Below are 21,269 nucleotides of genomic sequence, written 5' to 3'. Positions count from 1 at the left end.
TTCACAAGAGTGCCTTGTTAATTATTGTTATTTTATTTATCTTACTGAGATAGGAGACAGGAAAGGTAGCAGAGAATGCGAGTTAGAAGGGCAGTGGATAGGATTTGAACCACTAGGCCATGTTTGCTTAGGGTCTGCCGCACTAAATGCTGAATCAAAACAAAAATTGTATTTGTCACATGGTTCGTAAACAACAGGTGTCGACTAACAGTGAAATGCTTACTTACGGGTCCAGAGTTAACCTTTTCACATGTGAGTTCCAAATATCTCTAACGGTCTCCCCTGCATGAATTGTTTTATGCACGTGATGTCAGAATGCACTCACTGTTCCAAAATGTGACAGTTACGCAACAGGACAGTTAACACACGCTGCCTGCTAATTATCTATAGGCTGTTTCAATTAGTCAATTTCAAATGATTTTCTAACAACAGTTTGAATTGAGGTGTGTTCCGCCTCCTCATTAATTCACATAGAATTAGTCAATTTCAGTGTTGCGGACAATTTATGTTTGAGGCATTACTGAGCAAAACAAACTTCTCTCTTCGAGGAGAGCCCAAGCACTTCACCAATGTTTCCGCAGATCAAGTATGCAGACATTTGCTCAGTCTTGCACGAATTGGCACATTTTCTGTCTGGCGTTCGCATTGCCTTCATTGTTGTTTTCCTTACAAATAACAACTTTGGACATGTGTGTGTTCCTATCAAAGTAAGTGCCTTATTTTCTGTATATAGTGTTGTCGGTTCTAATGTAGTATGTATGTATGGAGCCTAATTTATTTACAGTTTTATTCACGTTTTCAAGTACTGGTGACAAATAATGCATTCCGATTATTGCATAGCTTGTAATGGACACCTATGATGTGTATAAAATAATTTTTTGAAGGTTCTACTGATTATAATGAGCTAATGCTAAGCTATTTGCATGCTATGTGTGGCGCCATTTTTGTTGACATTATACAATGCATTCTGGGTGTCACATAAACGTCTGTCAGACCAAAATATGTTATACAACACCCCTTTCAACATGCATACTGCAAACAGACCAAACTCACCTTGTCTCGACCTTAATATCTTTGGTTGACACGAAAAAACAAACATGGCGACGCGCAAACTACCCATCGTCGGATTACTTTCGATTTCCAGAAAGTGTTTTACTGAATTATTTCAATCAATGGGTAGCTCACCAGTGATGTGATGAATTATAAATAGTAATTGCTATTACCTCATTCATATTGTGGTTTCTGTCAGCCGAGAGTTATCTAAATATGATGGCTTGTGTTAAATCAATCTTACCTCAGTTAGCGCTAGGTCTAATGTACCTACATTTTCCAGTTTGGATGATTTTGTATGCTGTCTTTACTTTTGTGAATGTCTGAACATTGCATCCAGAAATAAACTGGTCACATTCAGGACATACCTTTGTAAGGACTGTGTTTGTGCAAAATGTTTCTGTGAAAAAACAGTGGCTAGCTCAAATGCTGACTGTTGCGTCAATCGAAACTGGACGTTCTAAATAAGCTTTCTAATCACACCGGTTTGAGCGTACGCTGCAGGGACCACTGTAGAATGATCACACCCGTTTGTTGGTATGTGTGAAAAGGTTAAAGATCAAATACAAATAAATTAAATAGTGACATAAATAACGAGTAAAAATAACAAACCAAATCTTGAAATTGTATTGGTCACATACACATATTTAGCAGATGTTATTGCGGGTGTAGCGAAATGCTTGGCTATATACAGGGAGTACCAGTACCGAGTCACTGTGCAGGGGTACAAAGTAATTGAGGTAGCTATGTACTGTGCATATAGGTAGGGGTAAAGTGACTAGGCAAGAGGATTGATAAGACAGTGGCAGCAGCAGATGTGGTGAGGGTGAAAGTGTGTGTGTGGTGTCAGTATGCATGTGTGCGCGTGTTAGGAGTGTGGGCATATGCAGTGTGTGTTGGGGTGTAAGTATGTGAGTGTGTGGGTAGAGTCCAGTGTGTGCATAAAGTCAGTGCAAGAGAGTTAGTTCAAAAAAGGGTCAATGCAGGTAGTCCTGGTAGCCATTTAGCAGTCTTGTCTTACGGCTTGGGGGTAGATGCTGTTCAGGATCCTGTTGGTTTCAGACTTGTTGCACTGGTACCGCTCGCAATGCAGTACCGCTTGCCATGCAGTCTATGGTTTGGGTGGCTAGAGTCTGACAGTTTTTTGGGCCTTCCTCTGACACCACCTGGTATAGATAGAGGTCCTGGATGGCAGGGAGCTCAGCCCCAGTGATGTACTGGGCCGCACTCACCACCCTCTGAAGCGCCTTGCAGTCGGGTGCCTTGCAGTTGCCGTACCAAGCGGTGATGCAGCCAGTCAAGATGCTCTCAATAAGCATAGTTACATGCACACAATAATACGATTACATTTACATGCTTTACAATGAGAACGATTTCCCTAATAATCCTGTTTACATGGACACATCTGAAATCAGGCTACTGATGACAATGATAAATGCAAAAAATCGCCAATCAAAATAAACGTTCTACAACAGTGTCCTTGTTATTTTTGGGAAGCATACTTGATTATGAGTTCGGACATATAACGTTTGTATGTGCAAACGACTACTAAGACGCATACATTCAGTTAATCCGAACTAACTTCACTCGTGCTAAAGAGGGAGGCTCTCGGCTGGTGCTAGCACATGCGTAGATCAAATACACCGCTGGAATGCCGATTAAAATGTCTACATATCTTAATAACATGAACGATTGCTCAGAAAACCAGGTGTTTTAATCGGCATATGCTTACTTCGAATTTGACCTTAAGCCGATTAAGATAAGCAGAGTAAGGTTTACATCACTATTGCATAATCTGCTTACTACCACAATGAGTTTAAAATCAAATTATTACTGAGCATATAAACATACTCAATGGTGCAGCTGTAGAACTGAGGATCTGAGGACCCATGCCAAATCTTTTCAGCCTCCTAAGGAGGAAGAGGTGCTGTCGTGCCCTCTTCACAACTGTCTGGGTGTGTGTGGACCATGTTAAATTCTTAGTGATGTGGACACTGAGGAAGCACCATCAATATGGTTTCCTGTAGTCCACGATCAGCTCCTTTGTCTTGCTGACAGAGGGAGAGGTTGTCCTGGCACCACACTGCCAGGTCTCTGACCTCCTCCCTATAGGCTACCTCACTGTCTTCGGTGATCAGTCCTACCATCGTCGTGTCGTCAGCCACGCAGTCATGCCACGTAGTCGTGGGTGAACAGGGAGTACAGGAGGGGACTAAGCACACACCCCTGAGGGGCCCCGTGCTGATGGTCAGCATTGCAGATATGTTGTTGCCTACCTTCACCGCCTGGAGGCGGCCCGTTAGGAAGTCCAGAATCCAGTTGCAAAGGAAGGGCTTCAGTGCCAGAGTCCTGAGCTTGGTGATGAGCTTGGAGGGGACAATGGTGTTGAATGCTGAGCTGTAGTCAATGAACAGCATTCTTACATCGGTATTCCTTTCGTCCAGGTGGGTGAGGGCAGTGTGGAGTGCAATAGAGATTGCGTCATCTGTGGATCTGTTGGGGCGGTATGCGAATTGGAGTAGGTCCAGGGTGTCTGGGATGATGGTGTTGATGTGAGCCATGATCAGCCTTTCAAAGCATTTCATGGCTATAGATGTGTCAATAATCATTTACCCAGGTTACCTTGGCATTCTTGAGCACGGTGACTATGGCGGTCTGCTTGAAACAAGTTGGTATTACAGACTGGGTCAGGGATAGGTTGAAGACACTTGCCAGCTGGTCAGCGCATGCTTTGAGTACATGTCCTGCTATCCAGTCTGGCCCCGCAGACTTGCGAATGTTAAGCTGTTTAAAAGGTCTTACTCACGAGCCTCCCGAGTGGCGCAGCTGAGGCGCCACTACAGCCTGGGGTTCGATCCCGGGCTGTGTCACAGCCGGCCGTGACCGGGAGCCCCATAGAGCGGTACACAATTGGCCCAGTGCCGTCCGGGTTAGGGGAGGGTTTGACCAGGGGGCTTTCCTTTGCTCATCGCGTTCTAACGACTCTTTGTGGCGGGCCGGGAACCTGCAAGCTGACTTCGGTCGTCAGTTGAATGGTGTTTCCTCCGACACATTGGTGCAGCTGGCATCCGGGTTAAGCAAGCAGTGTGTTAAGAAGCAGTAGTTTGCCTATCTGTAAAGAGGTTGCATGTTGTGTTTATATTTTGTGTCAGTGTAAAATGGTTTGGATTTCTCCCTGACCAATATTCCTGCCATTTTCACCCCATTCTGGAATGTTAAGGGTTTATCACATAGCCCCTCTAGTAATTAAATAAGATTTCTATGGTTTAACCTACATTGAATCGGGTCCCTTAGCCCATTTATTGTCCAACTGCAACAGCGCAGATGATAAACAGCCCAAATGGCCATTGGTCTTACATGCAGAGCAAAGCAACAAAGTATTCTCTCAGCTCAACTTGGCCATTGACCGGTTGGCGGTTGAGCTTGATCGAGCCTTAATGTTTCTCTTCTATGGGGAGCAATTTACTGCGCCTGGAGTAAAATGCACCTTAGCATTTATATTTAAATTTTTCGTCATTTAGCAGACGCTCTTATCCAGAGCGACTCACAGTTAGTTGTAGGCTAAGGTTCTTGAACATGGCACCCAAGGCATTGTTGCGTTGTGTTGGGTCATGAAAAGCCTGCTGCGGTGAGGAAGACCTTGCTTGACTGGCAGGCCTACACATTGGACCAGATGCCACGCTGAGGGAAATTAATCCACTTTGACTGTTAGGCTAGAAAGGTAGGGATTGTTGAGAGGGAGTGACAGCGGCTGTGTGTTTTGTTTGATGGAATTGATGTATCCTGGTTTCAAAGGCTGATGTACTGTGTTAGGCGCTTATATTGTACCTTAGTCTACCACTGAAACTATCAAGCTAGATAAAAAGCAGACGTTTATAAAAGGAAAGGCTGTGGATGAATAGGTGGGCGTAACATTCTGCTGATGACCACTCATGGCACAGCCTCAGACTGTGTGTATGTGCATTCGTTTCCACTCAAAAAAACAGGTGTCGGGATATAACTTTGTTTTTGTGTGTTGACATGCTCTTAAATCTTAAGCCCCTTCCCTTCTCTCACATTTCTTCACTCTGGAAGGATCAGCTCCTCAGAGCCCTTGGAAGCTGTTATTTTTGCTGCACCTACTTTGGAGGCAAACCAGTATAACATGCTAGGGCTGAATCTCAAACCGAACACTTTGACCACTCGATCACGAGTCAATCAAAATGGCTAGTCGAGTGATCGAGGGCTCCATTGAGCCCTTCGGCAGCCTCTCTACCGAGTGGGCAGCCTGTGTCAACTCGGTGCCCTTGGCAGCAAGTGCTACCCATTAATCTTCATAGTGAATTACACGCTACAAGATAGGTTGTGGTAGATTTAGATTAGATTTTAGTCATTTAGCAGACGCTCTTATCCAGAGCGACTTACAGTTAGTGAATGCATACATTTTTTTTTTTTTCATACTGGCCCCCCGTGAGAATCGAACCCTCAACCCTGGCGTTGCAAACGCCATGCTCTACCAACTGAGCTACATCCCTGCCGGCCATTCCCTCCCCTACCCTGGACGACGCTGGGCCAATTGTGCACCGCCCCATGGGTCTCCCGGTCGCGGCCGGTTACGACAGAGCCTGGTAGACTATGCTTGCGAACGGGTTTCGAATATTGACAAATTGGCAGTTAGGATGGAAGTGCGCATCGTCTCAATTCTCATTTGGCCCGAAACGGTAGCAGACTCGAGTGGTCACTATCAACACACAAGAGGCCACTCAATAAAGGGCTCATCGGCCAAGTGTTCGGTTTGAGATTCAGCCAAGTAGTCTGCTACACCAGGCTCCAAAATAACTCAAAATCAATTTATGCACCTCAGTTTATTTTGTGTGTTTTCCCTACACCCCTTAGTGGGGCACACACAGGCCCCCGAAGCACCATTCTGGGCTGCAAAACAAAAAACACCAAAGAATGAAATTGAAACCAAGAGGTCAAATGTTTTTACGCCTGGGGGAAACAGAGTGGGGTGACCCGCCTGAGTAACGGTAGCGGAAACGCTACCTGTTGGAATTGTCCGCCATTGGAGACAATACTCTGCACCAATAGGCTACTTTGGCATGCACACACACACTTTATTCTCCCACCACCCATCTTTGATTTGCCTGACGAAGGTTAACTTACGTGGGCCGCCCGGCTGGCGGAGTCTTGATTGGCGCTCTATGCCGACGCCAGCCCTCATAAGCCTTAATTGCGGATGACATTTAACGGGAGATGTCAAATTAATCCCGGTCTCCTGTCTTGTTATACCCCCGGAGTGCTGCCGGCTTGATTGGCATGGAGTGATGGGTTAAAATGAGAGTGAAAGTAAGAAAGAAAGACAGGGAAAAATAAAGAACGAGAGCTTTCTTTTCTTCCTCCTCACTCTTTTTTTTCTCTCAAATTCAAAGTCCGGCTCAGAGGTGCTGCTGTGGTCAGGAAATGTTTTTTCCCCCCAAACCATACCTGTATTAAAATAGGCAAGAGCTATCAAATACGTTCAAATAATTTAGCTGTGCTTGATTGAGCTAGCAACAGAGCAAAGGCAATAACTCAGTCCTAAAAAGCAAACCCTGCACTCTAGGCAGGCTCAATCAAATGCTCAAACTCTAGTCTGATCCAAAACATTTGTTGACTAGCCTAGGCTAAGGATATTTGACCCCTGCATTTCTGCCTACTCAAAAAGGTTTCCGAAAAAATATGAAAACCCACTTAAACCTAGCTTTAGGATCTTCCTTTGCCATGGGTAAGTCTAACTCTCTTTTCAGTTACCAGGGAATCCATGGAAATGGCCTTTATGAGTAGTTAAAGATGCACTCTGGGATCTTAAGCACAACAAATTCATACCACATTGCACAAATTGGATTGGTAACGTATCACAAAAAATGCAAAATTCGTAAATCATACATATTGCAATATCTGTAAGATATCACACAATGCTAAATTCATAAATCATACATATTGCAAAATGTGTAATATATCACACAAAATGGGTGACATAGTAGGCCTACACATTGGATGACTTCTTACACAAAAAAACAGGGACCACTTTTGTTCCGTGAGAGTTACTTTCAGAACTACTGACTAAAAAGTATACAAGAGTATCTCTTTAACTAAGAAACTGGTAACGGCTGTAAAAGGCATCACACACATTCAATCCTGCTGCTGTGGCATTGAAAACATGAGTTCAGTCGGAGCACTCCATGGCCCTTTGAGAGGCTTGCTAATGATGTTCTCATCAAATAACCTTTTCATAGATAGACCTACAGGTGTGGATTGAATGCATCACTGGCGTCGCATGCTTGTTTGTGTTAGTAAATTGGTGTGTGTGTGTTAGATTAGTGAGAGAGAGAATGTGTATGTTTAATGTGTGTGGGTCATTAAGTTTACTCAGTAACCACGTTTCCATCCAACCATTTCATGCAGATGAATTACCTGAGGCATGAAAAAAGTCATGAGCAGGCTGATGGAAACATAACATGTTGGTATAAATTGTATAAAATGCTGACAGATAGTTTGTTTGTTCGACATGGTGGGATCTTTTTGAGTCTGTAAAATTAATTGCGGTGGAAACGCCTTTATGTGAAAATATTGATATAATAACCATCATATCGAAGTAAACTTGGAGTCACGCGATGATATGTTGTTTGGTCCACCCACTACGACAACCAATACACGCAGTTTATTAAGCGACAGATGAAATAAGTTATAAACTTCACAGGGTGGTGAATGTGTAAGGAGATGAGCTTAACGCTCCTTTCAAATAAATAGAGGGTCTTATTCTGGTGACATGATGATCGATGCTTGGCTGCCATTTGACAAAAACAAATATCCCTCTTATCCATAATAATCTCATAATGTAGGTAGCCTACCTACAATGCATCTTCCAGCTGTTGGCTAGAGCACATGTGCCAAGACCATTTGCTATATAACGCAACAGTTTTTGTGACTAAACCATATGTCAAGTTGAAAATGCTATGGAAACCCATTTAACTTGTATTTTTCCATTCGGTACATGGGAATTGAACGGTAAAAGTCATTTTTATGTGCACTACGTCATCACACACAGCCTTCTTTCCGCAAAAAGTCTGGTGGGAAAATGCATATTGTTTTATGCAGATTTTAGAATATTCGCATGGAAATCTGTCGCAAATTGGATGGAAACCTAGCCAGTGTACCTGGTGCTATCTGGCAAAGCCAATTGAACAACCGAGAATCTGTTCAATTGGTCCATATTATATAGACACACCCTATGTTTGAATAACATCAACTAAATGTAGGCTGCTGAGCTTGTCTAATGCTTTAAGCACTGTGATTAAAAATGAAGACACAAATTAGTAAAAAGAGGGAGCCAAAGATCAATATAGCCTAACCAGAAGAAAAAATACCTGTTCCCAACCCCCCTCCTCCTTCTCCCGCTGCTGATGGCCTTCGCTCCTGAAGTTGTCAATCGGCAACCTTTTCCATTTGGAGTGCCAAGTAATCCTATCATTTCTACTGATCTGCGTGCCAGTTATGATTTTCATACGCACATTTTCGTGGAACAGTTTAATTTCATTTATAATAATGCCTTCATATCTCAAAATAAATGTAATGTGGTTAATAAAAATACAATCTAAATGAAATTTATACAAATCTAAAAGTAACTTCTATTGCCATTGCCAATATGTAAAAATAGCCTACATAAAGCCAACAAATAAAAACATTGTAGCCCACAGGTAGAAAATATCCTGATAAAAATTAAATATCCTATATCACACATTGGCTATGCATGGCCTGTCTGCAAGGAACTGGCCTGTCTGCAAGGAACTTGAAACATTGTATCAACTATTAACTTGGTCTGGCCTAAACTTGCAATATTGTATAAAATATTCTGGGCCCTCAGTTTCCCACTCCAGTGAGCTCCAGACAGACAGACACAGCTGTGGGCTATTTGTGCAAGGGATAATAAGTAGTCAGGTAGGCCTTTTTTTATTATGTTTGAACCTGTTCAGAGCATTACATTTTTTTCCCCTTTCATGCTGAGTGGTTATCGAAAGGGAGAGAGCTGGAAAGATTTTTCAAATAGGCTACATTGACGAACTATTGTCATTCTCAATGGATGTAAAAACAGATTTCATTTATTTGCTGTTTGACGCAAAGAAAAAAATACTTTGAGAAGCTCCACAGTGATGGTGAGTTAAAGAGAATCAGAAATAGTATCAGATATCCAAATGGGCACATTTATAAGCCTACATTTGCACGCAGGCCAGGTAGCCTAGGCCTAGTTCTATGTGTAATCAGGTGCGTGTTCTTACTCAAGATTGACAGGAGCGCTCCAAACAAAAGACAATAAATTGACAACTCGAAAATGGAATGAAATTAACCAAAAATGTTCTTAAAAGTGTAGCCTAGGTTGTGCTCTCTGCAAACAATGTGTCCACTCCTACAATGACAACGGTAATAATAATAATAATAATAATAATAATGCATTCAAAATATTACTATTATTATTATTATTATTAACAGAAATTACCATAACCAAACAAACATTGTAGATGATAAATGATGGTATTTAATGGTAAATGTACTACTGGTGATACTGGTGTGCCATCCCCGCAGCCCCTGCAATGGATTAGTCCACTCAGACAGGCGTGAAGACGACAGGTGTCTCGTCTGCCATAACATTTTTTTTATATATTTGCCACTGCTCGACCAACAGCCTATCGACCAAACAATCAACTAGTCGACTAAATGCGGTCAGCCCTACTATGCCAGTCTGTCGCCATTGCTCATCAAAGCTTCCTCTTCGCTCACCACTTAGTCCTCTTTACACATCTCCACCTCTCATCCTCCTTCCTGTTTCGCATCCCTACACCACCACCCTATGCGCTCTCCCATCTGTCACTCAAGTCCCGTCCCCATAGCGACAGAGCCTGGCCTGCCAGTCTACCCCAATCAGAGAGCTCTCTCTCGCTCGCCATGGCTTGCCATTAGCCCTCGCTGCCTACTTAAAACTCTCAGAATGTCCTCTTCCTGTTTCCCTAATGTCTTAATAAGCATTATTCATTTACCCCCTTCCACACACACACACCATCCGTCCTTCCTGATTGGCCTATGATTATGACGATTACCCGTGATTGCCAAACCCCTACGTTGCCGTCAACTCAGTGATTATTGTTGTTACCGGCGCCAACGGTTACCTGCGCACCCCTTCCAGACCAGCACCTGTATCCGGCGGTGACAGGAGACACTGGCGGTTCGGTTGGTCGGTCATGGATCCCCTCATTTAGAAACGGGGACAAGGTCGTGGAGGCGCCCAAAATAAATAGGATGGGAGTCTGTCGATCGTCACGCCTGGCTAGTATGCCCGGAGAGTGGAGAGCGCTTGACGGTGGCGAGCGGAGCACTGTTATCCCAGCAAATAGACTATTATCAATTCTGAAGTATGACACAAGGTCAACTCTAACAGGCGTGAGGTCTAGTAGAACAAACAAAAAGGAGTAGCTTAGATTTAGGTAGTGTCGGGTAGGCTACACAATCCAAAAGCAAAGAATGAGAGCAAAAAATTAAATGATGAAAGTACGTGGGCTGTGTGGTTCAGCACACTCAATGGATTACAAAAGGGAAAACCAGCCGCAAGCTGCCCAGCAACGCGAGCATTCCAGACAAGCTAAATGGAGAGGGTGACCCAACAGACAACTTGAAATGGTCCATCCACACAGACATCGTGGTGAAGAACACTCAACCTCAGGAGGCTGAAGAAATTCGGCTTGGCCCTGAAGACCCTCACAAACTTCTACAGATGTACCATTGAGCGCATCCTGTCGGGCTGTATCACCACCTAGTATGGCAATTGCACCGTTCACAACCGCAGGGCTCTCTAGAGGGTGGTGTGGTCAGCCCAACGCATCACTGGGGGCACACTGCCTGCCCTCCAGGAAATCTACAGCACCCGTTGTCACAGGAAGGCCAAGAAGATCATCAAAGACCTCAGCCACCCAAGCCACGGCTTGTTCACCCCGCTACCATCGAGAAGGCGGAGACAGTCCACATGCATCAAAGCTGGGACCGAGAGAATGAAAAACAGCTTCCATCTCCAGGCCTTCAGACTGTTAGTCACCATTAGCCAGCCTCCGCCCAGTACCCTGCCCTGAACTTAGTCACTGTTACTAGCTGGCTACCACCCGATATGGATGAAAATACCTTCATATTAAAGCTGATAGCCTGCACTTTAACATCATAGTCATTGTATCATTTGAAATTCAAAGCGCTGGATTACAGAGCCAAAACAACAAAAAATGAGTGACTTTCCAACTTTGGTTTAAAAGTGGGGGGGGCATAATAATCAAATAAATATACAGTCCCAGTCAAAATTTGACACACCTACTCATTCACGGCTTTTTATTTATTTTTACTATTTTCTACATTGTAGAATAATAGTGAAGACATCAAAACTATGAAATAACACATATGGAATCATGTAGTAACCAAAGAAAGTGTTAAACATATTTTAGATTTTTCAAATAGCCACCCTTTCCCTTGATGACAGCTTTGCACACGCTTGGCATTCTCTCAACCAGCTTCACCTGGAATGCTTTTCCAACAGTCTTGAAGGAGTTCCCCATTTGCTGAGCCCTTGTTGGCTGCTTTTCCTTCACTCTGCGGTCCGACTCATCCCAAACCATCTCAATTTGGTTGAGGTCGGGGGATTGTGGAGGCCAGGTCATCTGGCCTCCACAATCATTTCTCTGCTGTTTGCGGGAGCGGGGTGATCGTTTTACTCTCGTTTGAACTGCAGATTCATTTAAAGCCCCCATGCTTTTTTTTTTTTTTATATACACCTCAAATATATTTTTACCAATTTATTTCCCAAGCCTCCTTGGGCCACTGAAATGCAGTCTGACTGTGTGGGCGTGAGTTTACAAATTTGAATATATTTACAGAATCGTCTAGAGCCCACTCCCTTACCATTCAAAAAAAACAAAGGCACATGGTATTCAACCAGTCAGTTGGAGCTGGCCACTGAAAACAGTGAACTTCCACAGTTGTGTATGCTACTTTGTTTTGTCATCAAAACAAAAGGCATATATAATGCATCTTATTTGCTATATCATTGGTGTACTGTTTTCAAAAGGTCAGCAGAAGATGCAGGTCACAAGAAGACGATGCAGGTCACAAGAAGACGATGCAGGTCAGCAGAGGATGCAGGTACATAACAGCCGTGGACAATCCTGGCCTATACCCCGTCTGCAGTCTACACTACCGGTCAAAAGTTTTAGGACACCTACTCATTCAGGGGTTTTTCTTTGGTTTTTACTATTTTTCTTCATTGTAGAATAATAGTGAAGACATCAAAACTATGAAAACACATATGGAATCATGTAGTAAACAAAAAAGTGTTAAAGATTCTTCAAGTAGCCACCCTTTGCCTTGATGACAGCTTTGCACACTCTTGGCATTCTCTCAACCAACTTCATGAGGTAGTCACCTGGAATGCATTTCAATTAACAGGTGTGCCTTCTTAAAAGTTAATTTGTGGAATTTCCTTCCTTCTTAATGTGTTTGAGTCAATCGGGGGGGGGCAGACAGAAGATAGCCCTATTTGGTAAAAGACCAAGTCCTTATTATGGCAAGAACAGCTCAAATAAGCAAAGAGAAACGACAGTCCATCATTACTTTAAGACAATACGGAAAATGTCAAGAACTTTTAAAAAGTTTATTCAAGTGCAGTCGCAAAAACCATCAAGTACTATGATGAAACTGGCTCTCATGAGGACCGCCGCAGGAATGGAAGACCCAGAGTTACCTCTGCTGCAGAGGATAAGTTCAGAGTTATCAGCCTCAGAAATTGCAGCCAAAATAAATGCTTCACAGAGTTCAAGTCACAGACATCTCAACATCAACTGTCCAGAGGAGACTGTGTAAATCAGGCCTTCATGGTCAAATAGCTGCAAAGAATCCACTACTAAAGGACACCAATAAGAAGAAGAGACTTGCTTGGGCCAAGAAACACAAGCAATGGACATTAGACCGGTGGAAATTTGTCCTTTGGTCTGGAATCCAAATTTGAGATTTTTGGATCCAACTGCCGTGTCTTTGTGAGATGCGGTGTGGGTGAACGGATGATCTCCGCATGTGTATTTCCTACGTAAAGCATGGAAGAGGAGGTGTTATGGTGTGGGGGTGCTTTGCTGGTGGTCTGTGATTTATTTAGAATTCAAGGCACACTTAACCAGCATGGCTACCACAGCATTCTGCAGCGATACGCCATCCCATCTGGTTTGCGCTTAGGGGAACTATCATTTGTTTTTCAACAGGACAATGACCCAACACACCTCCAGGCTGTGTAAAGGCTATTTTACCAAGAAGGAGAGTGATGGAGTGCTGCGTCAGATGACCTGGCCTCCCACAATCCCCCGACCTCAACCAAATTGAGATGGTTTGGCATGAGTTGGACCGTAGAGTGAAAGAAAAGCAGCAAAACAAGTGCTCAGCATACGTGGGAACTCCTTCAAGACTGTTGGAAAAGCATTCCAGGTGAAGCTGGTTGAGAGAATTTCAAGAGTGTGCAAAGCTGTCATCAAGGGAAAGGGTGGCTATTTGAAGAATCTCAAATATATTTTGATTTGTTTAACACTTTTTGGGTTACTACATGATTCCATATGTGTTATTTACTAGTTTTAATGTCTTCACTATTCTTCCACAATGTCGAAAATAGTAAAAATAAAGAAAAACCCTTGAATGAGTAGGTGTGTCCAAACTTTTGACTGGTAATGTAATATATATATATGTATTTATTTATTTCACAAAAATCCAAATATCAAACAATTACTCCGATCAGAATCGGAGAGGCCAACAATTGAATAATAATATCTATTTTTCATGTACATATATTAAAAAGACTAAAGTGTAGATGATATGAATGTTGTAAGTACAGAAATTGTTTGCTCACTAGGAAATGAATTTCAACTATTCAGTGACAATTGTATCAAGTTTACGACAGCAACTATGTGAACTTAATAAAGTATTATAGACACTATGTCCTGGGATTTTCAATGATCTTCTATATAGAAGAACCCCTTACCTTCTAACGACAAGTGTAGCTTGTTAGCGTCATAGAGCAAAACATGTTACATGTGCGTGATAATCTCAGCTGTTCATAGATAGCTTTTAATAGTTTATAGCCAAGTCATTCGGACTCTACAGACGTTTTTCTATTTAATAAATGGGCCTCGTTAATCACAGACGAATGAATGTTTGGTTCTACGGATGCTGAAGAAATAAACGAATCCAATGGTATAACGCAGGAGTCTGTAGCTCACAACACACAATGTTAGAAGTCCAAAACACGCTGGCGATATGGGGGGACTCATTGGGTTAAAGGGGCAGTGCTTTATTTTGAGAAAGCCTTGAATATGTAGCCTATATTTTTGTCTGACTAAGGTAAAAAGATAGTAATGCAATGTATTTTGTAAAGTGGTTCCTTGCGTCATACAATGCTGTAAAAATGGTGTTACAGACCATTTTTTATTTTTGGACAAGTGACTTGAGCTTTTGGACAAGTAAAAAAGTAAAAAATAAAATCAACCTTAAGTGGCAAAAAAAGGTTAATGTCATGCCCTGCTTTACTTTTAATAATAATAGCTAGCTAGAATAATAATAACTATTTAGACTTACTTCTTGAAAAGGTTTCTGCTGGCTGCCACCTGCCGCTGCCGGATGCAAGATGTATGGGACAGAACCTTGGAGGGGGATGAAAGCTGCAAATCCACTGGCTAGCGTAAGTGTAGCTAACTAGCTACCTACCTTGTCGAAGTGTGCTGTGCATATGCCATATCAGACAAAGGGAAAGAAACCCTTGTATTTTGAGTTGAGAACCTGTGTCAACAAGGCTTGCAGACTTTGTTTGTCACGGAGACTGTCTTTGGTTTCAAAAGCAGATGGCTCAGAAGTCCCCAACACAAGCATGTGAAGCAAAGGGATATTGGGTAAATCCATACGTTTGCTGCTTTGCAGCCAGCTACTGCACAATCTCTTGCTTTTGGCCGTGCATTACTAGATACCTCTCTTGTGAATGTCAATATGAGGAGTACCAGTTTGACCGGGCAGGACCGGCAGCTGGAGGAGATAGACCAATGACAGTTCATCTCATTTGCATATTACAAATCAGACCGCTGGGTGACGATATGTTACAGGCTAAAATTCCAGTTTTTTTGTTTGTTTTTTCAAACAGCTCTTACACAAGGGCATTATCATAAAATTCACAATTGCTGTGTTATTTCCACCTCAGTGTGGAAATAAAACAAATAAGGACTGCACTGGGCCTTTATCTTGTTAAGTATGGTATCGCTATAGCTTTGCATTCCTTTTATTCTGTTCCTTTTTGGTTGATTGTATTGTTTATATTGTGTTGTCTAACTGTGTGAATTGTGTGTAAAATTGAATAAACTGAGTTTTCAAAAAGTCACTTTCTGACTACTTCTTCCTTGTGCAAACATGTATGGATTTACCCAATATCCCTTTGCTTCACATGCTTGTGTTGGGGACTTCTGAGCCATCTGCTTTTGAAATCAAAGACACAGTCTCCGTGACAAACAAAGTCTGCAAGCCTTGTTGACACAGGTTCTCAACTCAAAATACAAGGGTTTATTTCCCTTCAAGTCGACTAGCTAGGGCAAAGCAGAGGTCAAACTGCTTAAATGTAAAATAATTATTGTTCTGACACTGCAGTAGAGGAAGGAATGTATAAATACTTTTTTTTAACTGAGCATATTTTGGAGTAGACCTAGGCCTAGCCTGTATAACCCTTTCCAATAAAAACGACTGATGTTCCAGACTAGGCTAAATTGAGCTAAAAAAGGCCTCATGGTTGCCAAGCTTATGTCAATATCTGTCCTGAGCATTGACAAACTGCAGCCTAACGAGTAGGCTAGACTAATGTTATTCTCTTTTCACAAACACACAAGAGACTTCATCTGAACAAGCTATTCAGCAACAACTCTCCTCTTTAGCGTCACCCAGCGAGAGACCATTGAGAATGTAACAAAGTAACCACCAGCTGTCATTTATCTTGTGAGTCCAGCAGCAAATGACAGCCACTTCCCTTCGGCTTGTAATGACCGCCATTGCAGCCCTCAGCGCTCTCTCTCCACTCTCAAAGAAACCTGTCTGCTAAGGGGTATTTTACCTTTTCAAATAAAATCAAATTGTATTTGTCACATGCTCCGAATACAACAGGTGTAGTAGACCTTACAGTGAAATACTTTCTTAAAAGCCCTTAACCAACAATGCAGATAAGAAAAATAAGTGTTAAGTAAAAAATAAAATAAAAATAGAAAAATAACAAATAATTAAAGAGCAGCAGTAAAATAACAGTTGCGAGGCTATATACAGGGGGTACCGGTACAGAGTCAATGTGCAGGGGCATAAGTTAGTCGAGGTAATATTTACATGTAGGTAGAGGTAAAGTGACTATGCATAGATAATAGAGAGTAGCAGCAGCGTAAAAGAGAGGGTGGGGGGAGGATGCAAATAGTCCGGGTAGCCATTTGATTAGCTGTTCAGAAGTCTAATGGCTTGGGGGTAGAAGCTGTTAAGAAGTTTTTTGGACCTAGACTTGGCGCTCCGGTACCGCTTGCCGTGCGGTAGCAGAGAGAACAGTCAATGACTAGGGTGGCTGGAGTCTTTCGCAGTTTTTAGGGCCTTTTGGTTAAAACAAGTTGCTCAGAATGTCATTTCAGCCCTGATTAGCATGGTACTTCCCAGAATAGTACCAATCCACCTAATTTCTAATGTTGCTATTGGCACAACCAAACAACGGAAGTGATGATTTGACTTCCGCTTTACTTCCCTACTGCAGCGCACTGGTGACAAACTTGCCAAAGTAAATTATTCAAAGGTGTCAACTTAAAGCATAAAAGAAAACAAGTATAAGTGTAACGATAGGCTATGTAGCTTATAGTTTAACTACAAAACGTTTGTGAGCATCCACGTTAGAAACATTTATCGTTCTATAGTTCTACACCTGTCAATCAACAGATCAACGTATCCTACTGCACACTGCCTATTAATAAGGTGGTAAGACTATTCGGTGATTTAAGGGTTTTTCATAGTGAAATCTGCAAATAAAAGGATACATCAATGTACATGTAGGCCTAATGAACAATTATATAGTAACTCGTATTAAAATGTAGCAACTCAACAACTAACGCCGTTTACCCTGCTCATCTGCTACAGCATGTCAACATTGCCTCGTTGCTCAAGTGGTTTGCAAGTGATTTCCATTTTTCTAATGGTTGTCAATTCCTTTGCGTCTTCTTTTTCACTTTGCTTATCTCTCGGTCTGTCCTGTGCAACTATTTGCAATACATCAGTGCAACAATGTTATCATAACCGGACAATAGTGATCACACCAACGCACTCAACTTTCCCGACAGTTAATTTGGCCTATTCTGTAGGCCTGTTTTACTTTCACTGAATAGGCTATTAGGCCTAGTATAAAAAAATGTCCTATTGCTTTTGCAGCCTATAGCTTTTCCTTGGATTTCACGAGAAGAGAAATGGCCTATTGCGGAGAGGCTTGCGTATAGCCTATTGCGTACGAGAACAGCTGGAAGAGAGAGGCTATTTTTCAGAGAACAAAGTTTAATAGTCACATGTTCAACATCCATAGGGGGAGCAGTTAGCTGACTAGTGGTGGCTATTCAGCAGCCTGATGGTCTGGGGGTAGAAACTATTGGCCAGTCTGACAATTTGCCATGATGCTTCTATACTGCCAGCTGATGGAAAAGGGGAGAACAGGCCATGGCTCGAGTGGCTGGGGTCCCTGATGATCTTCTTGGCCTTCCTGCGACACCTGGTGTTGGTGTCCTGGGGGGCAGGCAGTGTGCACCCAATGGTGTGTTCGGCTGAGCGTACCACCCTCTGTAGCGCATTGCGGTCAGAGGCGATGGAGTTGCCGTACCAGGATGTGATGCAGCCCGACAGTATGCTCTCGATGGTGATCCTGTAGAACATTGCGAGGGCCCTCGGGACAGACAGAATTTCTTCAGCATCCTGAGGTTGAAGAGTCGCTGTCGTGCCTTCTTCACCATGGTGTCCGTGTGGTTTTACCATTTCAGCTCCTCTGAGATGTGTACGGCGAGAAACTTTACGTTTTTGACCATCTCCTCAGCGGCCCCGTTGATAAGGATGGGGGAGTGACCAGCCTGGTTCCTCCTGAAGTCCACAATCAGCTCAAATGTTTTTCTGACTTTGAGGGAGAGGTTGTTTACCTGGCACCACGCCGTTAGAGTGCCTACCTCCTCCCTGTAGGCCATCTCGTCGTTGTTGGTAATCAGGCCTACTACTGTCGTGTCGTCAGCAAACTTGATGGAGTTGGAACTGTGTGAGGCCACGCAGTCGTGGGAGTACTAGGAGGGGACTGAGGACGCACCCTTGTGGGGCCCCCGTGTTGAGGATCAGTGTGGAGGAGGTAATGTTGCCTACCTTCACCACCTGGGGGCTGCCCGTCAACAAGTCTAGGACCCAGTTGCATAGGGAGAAGTTCAGTCCCAGGGCAGTGAGCTTTGTGGTGAGCTTAGAGGGCACTATGGTATTGAAGGCCGAGCTGTAGTCGATGAACAGCATCCTTACATATGCATTCCTTTTGTCCAGGTGGGTGAGGGCAGTGTGCAGTGCAAAGGTGTTTAGCTCGTCCGGTAGGGCGGCGTTGGTGTCAGCGATGTGGCTGGCTTTCTTTTTGTAATCTGTGATTGTTAGGAGCCCCTGCCAAATATGCCTTGTGTCTGACCCGCTGAAATGTTCCTCCACTTTGTCCCTATATTTGTGTTTCGCCATCTTGAGCGATCTGCGTCGGTCGTATTTGTACTATTTAACCACACCATTGTCCCCCGGTCACCTTGCCGTGTTTATAAGCAGCATCTTTCTCCTTCAGTTTCCCTACAAGTCTGCCATCAAGCCACGTTTTTTGAGTCGGGTAAGTTTTGAAAGACACTATCGGAATCACATCTATGCATTTTTTTATGAATCCGGTGACTGAGTCGCGGTATTCATTGATGTTATCCCCAGAGGCTACCCGTAACATATTCCAGTTCACGTGATCAAAACAGTCTTGGAGCATGGATTCTGATTGGTCGGACCAACGTTGTACATACCTGGCCACCGGAACTTCCCTCGAGTCTTTGTTAGTAGGTGGGGAGAATCAAAATGGAGGTGTGGTCAGATTTGCCGAAAGGAGGATGGGAGAGGGCCTTATACCCGTGTGGAAAAGGTGTGTTGCAGTGATCAAGCTCAAAGCTACCCTATTGATTCCGTTTTTTAGGGACAATACATTTATCCTACCTAGGCCACAACACAATGTAATGAATAATGTTATTATTGTTTTCAAGTGAGTACAAACCTATAGTCTAGGCTGTAACCTGCAGTGAATAGCCTATGTCATTTGAATAACCGCTCAAAAGCCTGGCGTTTTGAATGCATTTAATTTCGAAATAACTGCATCTAGCCTGCCTGATTAGGCAACCATTTGGATCAGTTATGGGTATTTTCTCTGCAGTTTAGCCTACAAGGTCCAGGCACATTAGCAGGCCATTTCATTTGATGTATTTTGTCAGGATGTATAGGCTAACAGAAAGATGTTAATGCGGGGATGTCTTGTGGTGTGGAGGAAGTTGCATCCATAGCTTCCCTGTTTGGCTTCTGTGTTTTAAAAGCGTTCGAAAATGAGGTGGATACAACGGTCACCAACAGTTTTACATACGAGTTCATAAAAACATTGTCCTCTACTAACTATAGGCCTACTCTGGTCGACATTTTGGATAAAGATTGGGCTATCAAGGCTAATAAAACAATAACCCTCATAAGAATTCGGTAGTAGAATGTTAACAGTTAGTTAGCTAGATTGTTAGCATATACATCAGTCCCATCCCCTATCGAGGTGTACTGTGAATATTTGGTGTGACCTCGGAAATATGACCCATACATAGATAATTAGGTCTATTAGCTAACGTTAACTTAATATTTTACAAGCTTGCAACATACCGCTGGCATTCTCTCGAAACGTAGCTAATACAAAACGGAGCTCTAGTTTGGATTGAATCTGTCTTGTAAACACATTGGTTTAGCTGTCAAACTAGCGTCACAACCGCAACCAGCAGCACCAAAAACGGATATTGATTTGTTTGTTAGATAGCTAATGTTAAAGCTAACCGTCAGCTGTCAAGCCTACGCTAACATTAGCTAACTAGTCAGTTAGCTAGCTTAATAGCGTTAAATGGAGTTAGTAGCTATTAATGTATGGCAAACATTAATATTGAAAAACAAAATGACAATTTCCATCAAATTAGCTAGCTAGCTAGTGAACACCTAACTAGTTGCTAAATTTGCTAACTTTAGTTAGTTGGTAACAACACATCCCCCCCAATCTGTTTCTGGCCCTCTGTACCTAGCTAACGTTAGCTAGCTAGCGACACACAATAGGCTTTTCAAGCTATGAAAGCCCGGGGGATATTGTACATGTCATTAACTGTACCAAGCTAGCGTTAACTACATAGCTATATTTATTATTCATAACTAGCTAGTTAGCTCTTACCCCCAAAATCCACAAGGACAGCGCGGTGGTATACTGGGCGGCTTGCTTCGTTCACTGCCTGTGTCCCCCATGGTTGTCTCCAGTCGATGACTAGTTAACGTTAAATACACGTAGATGACACCGGGGATTGGGTTGCGGCCTAGTTATGGTACTGTAGAGCGATTCCAAGACACGAACTAAAGAAATATTATCCACAGTAAAAAAAAATCTCCTGAAGAAAATGTCAACGAACATTGAGTGCTTTGTCGACACGAGCGGCCGCTGTCAACCATACCGTTTTGGTTTGATAATTTATAAATAACGGCCGCGGACAGTCTGAAGGACCATACCCGGTAATCGAGGCCGATCAGCTGGAGTGAAGGCGGAACCAATGAGGAAAAGAGGGGCGGTGAGTATTGAAACCTTTGTTTTATGCACGCGCGTCTAAGTTAGCTATTTCACAGGAATTGATAACAAACAGTTAGATATTAATTTCTATTGTATGATGTTCTTGACACCACCTCAGTCAAATAGTTTGTCTCCGATGATGGAAATGGAATCAGCCATTCAATATTGCCAATCTCTTCTATTATTTTAACTGTTTGTTATTAATATTTTACTATCTTCTTTAGGTCTTATCAGTAGTACACTAATATTATCTTGCTTA

At 42.8% G+C, this 21,269-nt stretch overlaps 1 protein-coding gene across 3 annotated transcripts in view; it reads right to left on the bottom strand.

The window, feature by feature from the left end:
• Positions 1 to 21,012, bottom strand: part of zfand3 (zinc finger, AN1-type domain 3) — a 40,106-nt gene extending 19,094 nt beyond the window's left edge. The window contains exons 1-2 of one of the 3 annotated variants that reach the window (XM_041848338.1): positions 20,624 to 21,012; positions 6,196 to 6,338 (exon numbers count right to left, since the gene is read on the bottom strand). In XM_041848338.1, the coding sequence (XP_041704272.1) occupies positions 6,196 to 6,338; positions 20,624 to 20,694 (214 nt within the window). In that variant the 5' untranslated portion in view covers positions 20,695 to 21,012. Of the gene's footprint in view, positions 1 to 6,195; positions 6,339 to 20,623 lie in introns of those variants that run through there. The other 2 variants (XM_041848340.1, XM_041848339.2) reach the window with 2 other exon arrangements.
• Positions 21,013 to 21,269: the final 257 nt, after the last annotated feature.

Source organism: Coregonus clupeaformis, chromosome 34, assembly GCF_020615455.1.
Source record: "Coregonus clupeaformis isolate EN_2021a chromosome 34, ASM2061545v1, whole genome shotgun sequence".
NCBI lineage: Eukaryota > Metazoa > Chordata > Actinopteri > Salmoniformes > Salmonidae > Coregonus > Coregonus clupeaformis.
This window is presented reverse-complemented; position numbering and strand designations above follow the sequence as displayed.